The sequence below is a fragment of the Pristiophorus japonicus genome, chromosome 12 (assembly GCF_044704955.1).
Source record: "Pristiophorus japonicus isolate sPriJap1 chromosome 12, sPriJap1.hap1, whole genome shotgun sequence".
NCBI lineage: Eukaryota > Metazoa > Chordata > Chondrichthyes > Pristiophoridae > Pristiophorus > Pristiophorus japonicus.
Window position 1 is genome coordinate 53,425,507 of NC_091988.1, and position 13,930 is coordinate 53,439,436.

Sequence of the window (13,930 nt, forward strand, 5' to 3'; positions counted from 1 at the left end):
CACTCAATTCCTTCATCTAAGTCATTGATGTATATTGTAAATAGCTGGGGTCCCAGCACTGAGCTCTGCAGCATCCCACTAGTCACTGCCTGCCATTCTGAAAAGGACCCGTTTATCCCGACTCCGCTGCCTGTCTGCCAACCAGCTCTCTATCCAAGTCAGTACATTTACCACCCCCCCCCCCCAAAACCAGGTGCTTTGATTTTGCACACCATTCTCGTGGGACCTTGTCAAAAGCCTTTTGAAAGTCCAAATACACCACATGCACTGGTTCTCCCTTGTCCACTTTACTAGTTACATCCTCAAAAAATTCCAGAAGATTTGTTAAGCATGATTTCCCTTTCATAAATCCATGCTTACTTGGACTGATCCTGCCACTGCTTTCCAAATGCACTGTTATTTCATCTTAAATTGATCTCAACATTTTCCCCACTACTGATGTCAGGCTAACCAGTCTATAATTACCCATTTTTTCTCACCCTCCTTTCTTAAAAAATGGTGTTACATTAGCTACCCTCTAGTCCATAGGAACTGATCTAGTCAATAGACTGTTGGAAGATGATCACTAATGCATCCAATATTTCTATGGTCACTTCCTTAAGTACTCTGGGATGCAGACTCAGGCTGCAGGGATTTATCGGCCTTCAATCCACTCAATTTCCCGCCAAAGGATATCCTTCAGTTCCTCCTTCTCACTAGACCCGTAGTACTTCCAGAAGGTTGTGTGTCTTCCTTCGTGACGATAGAACCAAAGTATTTGTTCAACTGGTCTGCCATTTTTGTTTCCCATTATAAATTCACCTGAATTTGACTGCAAGTGACCCATAGTTGTCTTCACTAATCTTTTTCTCTTCACTTATCTATAGAAGCTTTTGCAATCAGTTTTTATGTTTCCAGCAAGCTTTTTCTACTATATTTTCCCCCTCCTATTTAAACCCTTTGTCCTCTGCTGAATTCTAAATTTCTCCCAGTCCTCAGGTTTGTTGCTTTTTTTGGAGAATTTAAATCTCAGGCTGCTCACTGGTTCTTACATTGGAAATAACATGCATGTGCAGAAATTTAAAGGGACCACACATTAAAAGAAAGGCTGTGCAGAACACAGCACAGCTTACAGGGAACATTGAACAGCAGGTAGATTATTCAAATAGAAAAGCAAATTTGAGGAATTATGTTAGTCCATCAGTTTAAAAAAAATTGGACTCCAGGCTGTTGGACAACAAATGCAAGCTAAATAACTTACTACAGAGGTTACTTTTAAGATTTTATTGTACTGTTGCTTTCAAAACATGCCTACATTTACATAGTTGGTAGAATGATCATGAGATTCAGGGTCACTTCTTCTGAGCCTTTGCAGCAGACTTGGTCACTTTACCAGGTCCAGTAGTCTTCTTCTCTACAGCCTTGATCACTCCGACAGCCACCGTCTGCCTCATGTCACGCACTGCAAAACGACCTGCAGCAAAACAAATTGTTTGATTAATTTTTCTCCCCAGCCCATCCCCCATGTATAATGTGATAGAGAAAGGCAATACAACAAACAGGGTAGATGCAGAGAGGTAGTTTCCCCTGGCTGGAGTGTCTAGAACTAGGGGGCATAGTCTCAGGATAAGGGAAAGGCTATTTAAGGCAGAACCGAGGAGGAATTTCTTCACTGAGGGTTGTATACCTCTGGAATTCTCTGCCCCAGAGAGCTTTAGATGCTGAGTATCTGAATATATTTAAGGAGGAGATAGATTTTTTTTTGAGTTGAGATATGGAGATCGGGCACGAAAGGGGAGTGAGGTCGATGACCAGCTATGATCCTATTGAATGGCAGAGCAGGCTAGAGGGGCTGCAAGTCCTACTCCTATTTATGTTCATATGTTCTGAAAATTCAAATGGAAGTGGGTTACACATGGACTTGCACTACACCTAATAAAAGGGCAATACAGCAAGTTATTCTTTCCTAAAGGGAAAGCAGGCCACCAACTCTCAAGTTTATAGAAACTGGGGAAGTTGGCAAATAGCAGGAGGTTTAAAAATGTCTTATTCTCACCAAGTGGAGGATAAGCAGCAAAGGTCTCCACACACATAGGCTTCCCTGGGATCATCACAATGATGCCAGCATCTCCAGACTTCAAACTCTTTGGGTTGTCCTCCAGTTTCTTGCCAGAACGACGATCAATCTTCTGCTTCAGCTCAGAGAATTTGCAGGCAATATGTGCCGTGTGGCAATCCAGTACAGGGGAGTAGCCAGCGTTGATCTGTCCAGGGTGGTTCAGAATGATCACCTGAGAACAAACAGCATGGTCGGCAAATAGAGCACAGAATGCTGTTCCACCTACAGTTAGTAATCCAGCATTTCCATCACTGGAGCAAGGTTGCAAGTGTTTATTACAAAGAAAAGGGTTAGATCGGGTCAAGTTAGCACAATCAAGTCTTGCATACTATTTTGCAGGTACTGCTAGAATAGAATCATAAATTTACAGCACGGAAGGCCCATTGTGCCTGTGCAACAAAAAGCTATCCAGTGTAACACACACACACAACCACTCCCCCCCACCCCCCAGCTCTTGGTTTGGTCCATAGCCTTGCAGTTAGTGCTTCAGGTGCATATGCAAAACACTAAAATGGGATGAGGGTTTCTGCCTCTACCACCCTTTCAGGCAATGAGTTCGAGACCCCCACCACCCTTTGAAAAAAGTTCTCCACTAATCCTTCTATTACTTTAAATCTATGCCCCCTGGTTATTGACCCCTCTAAGAGAAATACTAGATCCAAGTTAATTTACATTAATTAATACAATGCAGTGCATGTAGTAAGTTGCAAGCCAAAAGTTGTTGAGTTTGTGTAGACAAAGATTAACCTAGCTTTTCTGGATTTTGAAATTTAAATAAGGCAATCAAAAGACGACAGGACTCCCATCAGCACATCAACGGCCCTGCTCTTCTACAATAGGATCACTTAAATCTCAATACTCCGGTTCAGTTCAGAAGAGATTAAATGCATTTCACCTATTTGAAAAGTTTAATTGGTCGGCAATCTTTCCATTGCCTTGCCTCATCCCATCTCTAATCTCCTCCAGCACTACAACCCTCAGAACTCCACGTTGCTCCATTTCTGCCCTAGTGGACCCAATTCCTTTACCCCTCAATTGGTGGTGGTGCCTTCAGCGGTCTAGGCCCAAAAGCTCTGGTATTTCCTCCCCAATACTCTCTGCCTTTAAGACATTTCTTCAAACCTACTTCTGACCAAGGTTTGTCAACTGTCCCAATATCTCGTGGTGCAGTATCAGATATTCTGATATGCCTTGGAACTTTTACTACATTAAAAAAGGCACCATTATAAAGTGAAAGTTGAACAACATCCTCGACATTAAGGCCAATCATGCCCTGCTTGCTCACCTGGGCTGTGAAACTGCCAGTTTCCAAAGGAGGATCATTCTTGCTGTCTCCAGCAACATTTCCACGTCGAATATCCTTGATCGACACATTCTTGACATTGAAGCCCACGTTGTCCCCGGGCATTGCTTCTACAAGAGCTTCATGGTGCATCTCCACAGATTTCACTTCAGTGGAGAGGTTAACAGGAGCAAAGGTCACCACCATGCCAGCCTTCAGGATTCCAGTTTCCACTCTGCCCACTGGCACAGTACCAATCCCTGAATACACATGGCAGTAGAAAGTTAGAATTTAACTTTTGAAATACAATGACCATGTATTCAGCATAGATAAATTGGAACCCACCTCCAATCTTGTAGACATCTTGTAGGGGGAGGCGAAGGGGCTTGTTTGTGGGACGTGATGGAGGCAAGATAGCATCCAGAGCTTCCAACAGGGTGATACCAATAGCATTGCCTTCCTTGCGGTCCATTTTCCAACCTTTGAACCAGGGCATCTGTAATAGTAGCATTAGATGCACAGCACATTCTGTTTGGAGATTTCTACTAAAGTTGGAGCTTGCCAGCCAGACCCAATTTAAAAATCAACTATACACTAAAAAGGTCAGTAGCATTTTTTTTTTTTTTTTTTTTAAAAAAGTGTCAAAATACAACTTGAGGCAAGTATTGAATCCTACTAAAAAAGGGAACAGTAGAGGCCAATTCAAGTATCACTCAAGTGGGTGCAAATAATCATGGTTCAAAATGGAAAGTATAAATTAACTCCATGATCAGAAATATTACTACATTATTGAGGCCAAGAGTGGCGAGGAAAGCAAGCTAGCCCACGTTGTAATTTAGCCCCAGATCACTTGTTATAAGCAAATTACATAGGCTATACGGCAGACAGGCCATTCAGCCTAACCAGTCCATGCTGATTTATGCTCCACATGAGCCTCCTTCCGTCTTTCCTCTTCTATATCCATCAATAACTATTCCCTTCTCCCTCATGCTTGTCCAGCCGCCCCTTAAATGCATCTATACTATTCACTTCAACCACTGTGGTAGCAAGTTTCACATTCTCACCACTCTTTACTCAAAGTTTCTTCTGAATTCCCTATTGGATTTCTTGATGACTCTTATATTGATGGCCTTTGGTTATGCTCTTCCCAAGTGGAAACAAACATTCTCGGGGGGGGGGGGGGGGGGGCGGGGGGAAGGAAAAAAACCCAGCCGTTCATCCTTTCCAGATATCTATACCCTCACATTTCTGGTAGCTTTGTAAATCTCTGCACCCTCTCCAGTGCCTCCATTGGGAGCCTGTCAACAAGGACAGATATTGATTAGGTCCAATACCATCTCAGTGCAGCCTTGTTGCCTGAGGAAAGTGTGTTGATGACCAGGACCTCAATCTGGCACAAAGCTTATGGTTTACAGGGAAATAGTGTTACCCCCCCCGTTATATGACTCAGACATGGACCATACACAGCAGACATCTCGAAACACTGAAGTACAACCAGCGCTGCCTCTGCAAGATCCCACAATGTCAGTGTTCTCGCTCAGGCCAACATTGGAGCAATGACCACTAGATCAGCTCCATTGGGCAGGCCACAAGTGGAGGAAGAGCATCCGGGAGGGCACTGAGCACCTAGTCGCATTGCCGACAGCAAGTAGACAGCGGAAGGAGCATGTCAACCCAGGCTGCCTTCCATCTTTCTACCCCCCCCAAACCCCCTTTCCTTCAACCACTGTCTGCCCCACCCGAGAGAGAATGCAAGTCCCACATTGGACTCTTCAGTCACGAGAACAGAGTGGAAGTCAGTCATCCTCGACTCAGTCCTATGATTATGCTTTTTATATGGCGACCATACTATGCTAACCTCGTTTAATGCTGCAGTGTTTAAGCGGACTTAAGTCAGTCCTGTGCATGACAGAAAGGGATAGGGAAAAATGACTTGATAGTCCAAGTCATTCCGACAGCAGTGACCAGGACCCCAACTTAGCACAAATTGTCAATAGATGTCAGCCTTGTGTGTTTTGATTGCATGTAAATGTACAATTAAAAAAACTGTAGGCTAGGATTGGCAGTAAGTGTTGTCAGTAGAATTAAAGTTATGGTTTTCAGAACTATTAAAAGGTTTGCATGAACATATCCACCTCCAGGCAAGAACCAGCTTTAAAAAAGTGTGTTATGTAAGCCTGTATATACCTTGTATAGCCACCAGAGAGCTCATCCCCTGGATGTCCCAAGGGATCCCACAATCCCTTGAGCACAGGTACTGGAGGCCTTAGGCTGGAGACCTGCAATAAATGACTAAGGTCAGACTGAGTTCACAGTATCCAGTCAGACTTTATTCATTCATAAACAAAAAGGAACTTTAAGGGTTGCAATTTGAAAGGATTGGCCATGGCTATTGCTCTGGTTACTCTAGCTTCAGTTGGAGAGATCACTAATCCGCAGTCCATGTAAAACCTTTTAACATGAAAGTTCATGATATCAAGAGCAAACACAGCCTGTATGATGGCTGCAGGTCCAGAACTTCCTGTGGAAGCCTCCTGTCAGGTGACCTGTCTGACTAACAGCACCAGCTGCAGTAACTGTACATCTAGTGTAGAGCTACATACATTACACTTCTCCCTCCTTGAAGTCATAAGAATCATACATAACTTACATGGTTATACATAAGGATATGGACTGTCATATTTACAAATCAAGCTTAGCCACTTTGTGTTTCAAAGAGGATACCTTTGCTCTCAAACAGAATCTTCCAAACATGGTGTCGAATTTAAACTAATGAGAGGCTGATCTTGGGAAGTTTTCTTCCAAGGGGTGCCCTTGATTTCCATTTGAACTCACTTCAGACAATTTGTTACATTGACTCTTGGATTGGTTTCCAGTACACATGTAGGATATACTACTGGTGTATCAAAACGATCTGATGAGTCAGAAATAATTGAATCACTCCCACCTTCAACTACTTCCATGTCTATGGGTAAAATATCAGTGAACAAACCTAATCAGTCCATTATCAAACATCTTGACCAAATGTGCGAGGATGACATATCTTCACTTTTCCTGGTAACCACTTTACCCATTTATGGTAATTGTTCTTATTGATTTAATTTCACACTTACTCTACTTCTGATTCGCTGTCTTAAATTGTGTCTCTACGAACTGTGCCAAGTTTGGTTTTAACAACGAGAATCTGGTTTATGGCCATCGTCATTTGAGAAACAACTCTGCTGGTGTTCTACCAGTAGTTGTGTGAGGTGCATGATAAGTTTAGAAAGTTAGCCAATTTGTGGTCCAATGACAACTGTTTTGGGATTTGGATCCAACATTTGCTTGATGAGGGCACGTTTTACAATTTGTATGGTGTGCTCTGCTGCAGGGTGGTACAGTGGAACCTTTATGTTTCACACCATTTTTGCTCATGAACTGTGCAAATTCTTATGAAATTGTGGTCCATTATCCGAAACAATTTCTTCTGGGAGGCCAAAAGAAAATAAACTTCGCAAAATGTTTTACTTGTTATTTTCCACATTGAAACACTTCTACCCTCTTTGAATGGCTATCACTCAATGAATAATTGTTGTCCTAGCTCAGCAAAAAAGGTAGCCTTTGCCATACCATGGCTGTAATGGTACTGATGGTGGTTGCTTGCTTACTGATTGACTTGTACACTGACTGATGTACTCTCTATCATCAAGACCTGGCCACCATAAGTAACTGCATGCAAAACTCTTGGCCAAGCACATTCCCAGGTGCTGGTCATTGAGGTCTCCCAATAATTTGGACCTGAATTTATTTGGTATAACCACTCTTGCACCCCACATGATACAATCTTTATTGACTGATAATTCATTCCTATGACTGAAGAATGGATGAATATCTTGGTTATCTGGTTTGGCCATCCATTTGCAATATCATACACCTTTGACATCACTGGTTCATGTTTGGTTGCTCTACCAATCTCTTCAGCTGTGACTGGCAGTTCAATGAAAAATAGAACACCTCTTCCCCATCAGGTGTAATTTGTGATGGGAAAGGCAATCTAGTCATAGTATCAGCATTACTATGATCAGCTGATCTATATTAAATATCATATGTATATGCAATATGCTGACAAAAATCAAAGCCCATCACTGCATTCGGGCTGCAGCTAATGTTGGAACAGGGGACTTTGGATGAAAGATTGCTGTCAGGGGCTTATGGTCCGTAAGAGTAAACTTATGACAAGTATTTGTGGAACTTCTGGACCCCAAAAAATTAATGCCAAAGCTTACATTTCAATATGCACATAATTACACTCACTGGCACTGAAGCAAAAGCAATTGGTCTCTCCTCCCCACTATGTAATGAGAGATTACTGCCCCAACTCCATATGGAGGCATCACATGCTAGCTTAATCTCCTTAGATACGTCAGTGAACTAACATGGTGCTCTCTATAAAGTTGCTTTTACAGTCCTTGAAAGCTGTATTGCATTCTTTTGACCACTTCCAATAGACCTGTTTTTTTTTTTTCCAAGTTCATTGTGGATGTAATGCTGTAGCCGAATTTGGTAGGAACTTTCCATAATAGTTCAAAAGACCCAAAAATGATCGGAGTTCAGTGACATTCTTGGGAGTGGGTGAATTTGATTGCATCCAGTTTTCCCTTGGTTGGATGTAAACTATCTTGGTCTACTCTGTACCCCAAGTACTCAAGTTTTGAAATAACTCACATTTGCAAGCAGACCCATACTCTGCTTCTCTAATCGTTTGAGGACTTCATGCAATATTATGAATTTGCCTATTTGGTGCTGAAATTAGTATGTCATCTAAACATGCTATCCCTTGGAATATGGCAGGGGTGGTAGACACTCAGTAGCCTAGATGAGTATTTATAGTCAAGCATGACTTGGACTCAAGTAGGCATTTGTAAGATCCAACTTTAAGATCTGATCACCTGTCAGTGTTGTGAACAATTCTTCTATATTTGACAGTAACCTCTAGAACCTGGTTTACGGTTGCATTACCACACAATCTTACCTTATCAGACTTCGGTACAACCATGGGTGTAGCCCAATTACATCGATCTATCTTAGAAATAATGTTCAGTCTCTAGTCTGGAGTTCTTGCTCAACTTTTTCATTGAGTGCATATGTATGAAATGTGGCTTGCAGTAAACCAATCTAGCGTCCTTCTGTACCCGGACACTTGCCTTGGATTGGACTTCCCGTTTCACAGAGCACCTTCAGATAATTCTGGATGACATCTTGGACACAAAAATCTCACGCCAATCCACCTTCTGTGATCCAACCAATTTCTTCCTAGTAAGGCAGGCTTGTCTCCTGCCCCTATCAGAGGAAAGCTCTGAACTTGATCCTTGTATTTCACCAGTAGTGATACGACCTACCACCGGAATGTTTTCTCCAGAGTAGCCTCGCAGCTCCAATGTGAAATCCTGCAATCTATCAAGGTATAGCAACTCCAGTACTACACTCATGGATGCACCAGTGTCGATTTCCATGGATATCTTGAATCCTGCAACATCCATGTGGATGATACTTTTCAAATCACTGCCAGTTAACCTCGTACTGATGACATTTAACATCTCATCCTGTTGTTCTTCCATGCTATGTAGTCTCTGGGGATTTCTACTCAGCTTTGAAAGCTGGTTTACCCTTCAGTCAGCATGCCTTCGCAAGATGCCCAGTTTTCCTGCAGAAGAAACACTCTGCCTTCACATATGGATAACTTTGAGCAATGTTGTGCCAGGCACCGATAGCAGGACATCAATGCTCCATTTCCAGTTTGAGACTTTGGGGCCCCACCACCTTTTACTTTGAACCTGCAGGCGATTCACCTTGATTGTCTGATGACTGAAATTAGTAGGAAATTCTTGGGAATATTGGTCAGCCATGCTCATTGACCTAGCTGTCTGACAAGCTACATCAAAAAAGTCACGTTAGGTGTCAATAACTTTCTTCTGATTGCATCATTTTTCGTCCCACAAAGCGGTCTTGCAATGCTCTGTTCTGAAAATCTCAAATTAGTGAATTGATTGATATTTTCTTCGGCTGTCTGATTTAGTATTCCGAAATGATAACTTTCAGCAATTTTTAAACAGAACAGGGCTGTAATGTTCTAACTTTGTTAGAATCTGTTTCAGCATTGTATCCTTTGGCTCGTCAGGCACAAGCAAATTTATCAGTGTTTCATACAACTCGGGCCTGGCCTCAGTCAACAATATAGCTCTTTCATTCCAATACTGCCCGGTTCTGGTTTCCATCAGGAATTTTGATATTATTTGCAGTGAAAAACATTTCTAGCTGATCCACATACACAAACTTTCCTGGTCCCATTTAAATGTCCTATGACTCCCATGGGGCAACCATTTTGACTTTGGCAGTTGACCAAGCATGCTCGCAATTTACCTTGAATTTGTAGCTGTTTTCAAAAACAGAAGAAGTTCAGTCTGTTGGCTGGCTGAATCCTTCAACAAAAATTTCAGCTTTATTATCTGATTACATTGCCATTCTCATCACCCATGTGATATCGTCAAGAGCACACTCAACATAGACTATGATGGCTGCAGGTCCAGAATTTCCTGTGGAAACCTCCTTCCTGACCGTTTAACAGCACAAGCTGCAGTAACAGTACACCCACAGTGTGGAGCTACATACATTCGTCAATTACCCACAAGCTATACCAATAACTTGTGGGCAGAGCCTATGAAACATCATTACTCCCATTATTCTACTGGATGTATTGAAAGGTAAGCTAGAGAAACACAGGAGGAGGGAACGAATACATTAATTGTTAGATGAAAATGGATGGGAGGAGGCTTGTGCAGAGCATAAACAGCAGCATGAACCTGTTGGGCTAAATGGCCTGTTTTTGTGCTGTAAATACTATGTAACTAGTCTTTCATGGCTCTGATTTTCCACCTTTCAAAATTATAACAGTTTGCATTCAACCATTTAATAGCAGATTACAATAAAATGGGCACTTACTTTTTTGCTGGGTTCCAGCATGTTGTCCCCATGCCATCCAGAAATTGGCACAAATCCCACCCCAGCGGGGTTGTAGCCAATTTTCTTGATGTATGCACTCACTTCTTTCACAATTTCTTCATATCGTTTGCTGCTGTAGTGGGGCTCTGTGGAGTCCATCTTGTTGACTCCAACAATCAGCTGCTTGACACCCAAGGTGAAGGCCAGGAGCGCATGTTCCCTGGTCTGTCCATTCTTTGAAATGCCAGCTTCAAACTCACCTACACCCGCAGCCACAATCAGCACCGCACAGTCAGCCTGCAAACAAAGTCCTTTCTTAGACAGCAACTTCATTGGCTATTTTTCAAGGAGAAAAAAAAAGGGACATGTACAGCACAGCAAGATGTTATCAGACAGAATTTTGCTGTTCTGGGTCAAGAGTTGTTTCCAGGTTTAACAAGTAGCCTGGATATATCTTGGAAGGGTTCACTTCAGTGCATGCCATCTGAGACTTCCATGCTAACACGAGTCTCAACAGCACAGACCTGGATTTGTGGAATTCCTATCTACACAGTGTACAGGGGCTGCAACCCCAATGCTGAAAGGGCACCTGTTGCCATGCCTTAGCCAGCAGACTCAGGCAAGAGAAACTAGTGCAGTTGTAGGAAGGGAAAGTAGTGGATAATGTCAGGTTGAACTAAAAAAGAATGAAAGAATGATAACTTAACTGGTGTGCGTGCACATCTGAGGAGATGAGAGCAGAGTGCTAGTATGAATGGGTTGGAAGAAGAGTATGGCTAATGGCTGTAAAGGAGGTGGGGTGGCATTTGGGAGAGTGTCTGAACTAGATCCAGAGAATAGTGTGTCTTTGGATTTGGCATGGTTCTTGAGGGTGGTAAGGGGTCTGTTGATAAACTTTACATCAATGACACTAAAATTAAATGCCTAAAATGTATAATTAGTGTAAAATAATGACATACTCCCAAGCTTTTCAGAGTCACTGCTTCTAATTTCCCCTTCAGATCTCTATATACTTTTCTCCCTTCCCCTTTCAAAGAAAGTGTGGTGATATTGGAATATTTATTTGTTGTGTATGTATAATGTACTGTATACACCATATATGTACCACCAGAGGGTGCTACTGGCAGAGACCCAAGGGTCACCTGCACATTGCAGGTAACCAAGTATAAAAGGGAGCTCACCTCTGTGTCCTCACTCAAGGAGCTGCAATAAACAGACTAAGGTCACTACAGTTCAAGTACAATATCCTTACTTCATGGAGTCACAACTAGAGTGCTTGCATATACTACATTAAAGTCCTAAACGCCCATGAAATAACTGGTTTTCACATGTCCACAGATAGTTCTCTAGTTGGATATGTAGGTCTACCTGGGAAGTGCCAGTGATCATGTTCTTTATGAAGTCCCTGTGCCCAGGTGCATCAATGATGGTGATGTAGTACTTGCTGGTTTCAAACTTCCACAGGGAAATATCGATTGTAATACCACGCTCCCTCTCAGCCTTCAGTTTATCCAGCACCCAGGCATACTTGAAGGAGCCTTTACCCATCTGCAAGATACAAGTGGTTAGAGTCTTACAAGACCATTTAACCCTTCCCCATCAATTATACATAGCAGGTTCTTTCCCCCACCATCCATCAAAAATGTGGTCAATCAAGAGAATTTCTTGAACATCCAAAAAGACATTCCTTAGCAGTTACACTGAGGGATACAAGATACACTCACCCAGGGTCGTAACCAAGAAGTGGAAATTGGTTGGGGGGTGGGGGGAGGGAATACAATACAAGAGGCAATCATGAGCATTTATTAGTGCTCATACTTGAACCAGTACTTTATTCCTAAGCTACTTTGTTGTAATTCAACAATTATCCTATTGATTAATTTGATTGATCATATATTTAACCAAACATGTGGGTTTATGTTTATAGCTTGGTTACAGTTACACTCCATGTTTAACTTTACAGCTTTATAGTTGGGAACAAATTTAATTTTCAACACAGGAAAGGCACATTACAGGCCATAAGCCTCAAGTTCATGCTTTGAAGACTCAGGTTGCACTGATGAAAGTTTCACTTGTGATTTTTTTTTAAAATAAAAGTATCTCCAACATCTTTCACTATTTTACTGGGTAATAGGGTTGAACTCTTTCAAGCATTGGAATGTACAAGATGGGCAAGTTAGAGCTGTCGGCCTGGGCAGGTTATAGAGCTATGGAGGAATATTAAATGGTTTGCACTACTATCAGATCAGCTGCCCATTATACATCACAATCATCCAAAGTCAAAATTACCATTAGGTCTTAATAACTTTTATCTAATAAATTGACAAAGATTCAGTACAAGACAGCTTGTGATTTGAGAGGAGTGTTTAGCAGGAGCTTGAAACTTCAGTAATCAAAATCAGAGTAGCTCAAGTGAAGAATGAAAGAATGCTGAATTACTATCTTAGCAAGGGAAAAATATAATTTCTCAGCAGTTCAAATTTGCAGATGCTGGAGTCAGCCCAAATCAAATTCTGGCAACTCCACCAATCATGGATCTGAACAAGTGCAATTTAAAGTCCCCTTTCATGAAAAAAAAAGAAACTAGCAATTAAATCCCACACTTGAAGAATCCAGGCTCCACAGAATTTATCTGCATATGGAACAAATGGCACATTGCCCATTAGATACTAAAATATGTAATGTTCCTGAAAATGCTGGTATAAGCAACCAAGGGATTTTGCAATCAGAATATCTTTCGCTTACAGCAAGCAAGCCATAAAAATATTAAACTTGGAACCTAACTGTTCAAAAAATCCTTCACAAGCCAACATAGCAGGAGAATGTCAGTATTCATCTTTTAAAAAGGAGTCATGATTTATGTAGAAGAACTACATTAACCACAACTCTATCATACAGAGCAAACATTTCAAGTAAAAAAATTCCTTCTCAAGTAAAAACTTTAACAAAACCGGTGTACCTCTGCAGCTTCTTTCTCAAACTTTTCAATTGTTCTCTTGTCAATCCCTCCACACTTGTAGATTAAGTGGCCAGTAGTCGTGGATTTGCCAGAGTCCACATGGCCAATGACTACAATGTTAATGTGGATTTTCTCTTTGCCCATCGTGCCGATACTCAGAAAAAACTGCACAACCCCCTGAAAAGAAAATAAAACAATAACTTTGTTACCAAAAGCAGCAATTTATATTAGCTGGATAGCCTATCGCTTCGACACTTGTGCACCTGCAACAGAGTGGGATCATTAACATCCAATTAGGCAGCCTGACTCTTTTCAATGCTGGCAATTGCCAATTAAAAGTCAAGCATGTGCCCCCTCTTTAAAGGGGCACGACCAATAAATACTGTAAATTAACAAATTTTAAATGAAACTTAATAAATCAAATTAAAATTTTGTTCCTCGTTGTGGTGATGCACTCCAGTCTCTCCAGTCGTGGAAGGCCTCGAACGTACCAGTGGACACTGCACGCTCCCTCTCCAGGGACACCCGGGACATAGGCACACCGCTGAGGCGAGTAGTCATGCTGACCGACCCCTCGACCGCCAGCTGCCTGGACCCGTTAATGGTCGCCAGG

At 41.9% G+C, this 13,930-nt stretch overlaps 1 protein-coding gene across 1 annotated transcript; it reads right to left on the bottom strand.

Annotated features, from left to right (window-relative positions):
- Positions 1-1,331: 1,331 nt before the first annotated feature.
- Positions 1,332-13,461, bottom strand: LOC139277256 (elongation factor 1-alpha, oocyte form-like). The gene is made up of 7 exons (XM_070895474.1): positions 13,318-13,461; positions 11,727-11,906; positions 10,359-10,655; positions 3,726-3,876; positions 3,384-3,640; positions 2,036-2,270; positions 1,332-1,453 (listed from the first exon to the last, which is right to left on the bottom strand). The coding sequence occupies exons 1-7, from the start codon at positions 13,459-13,461 to the stop codon at positions 1,332-1,334; spliced, it is 1,386 nt and encodes a 461-aa protein (XP_070751575.1).
- Positions 13,462-13,930: the final 469 nt, after the last annotated feature.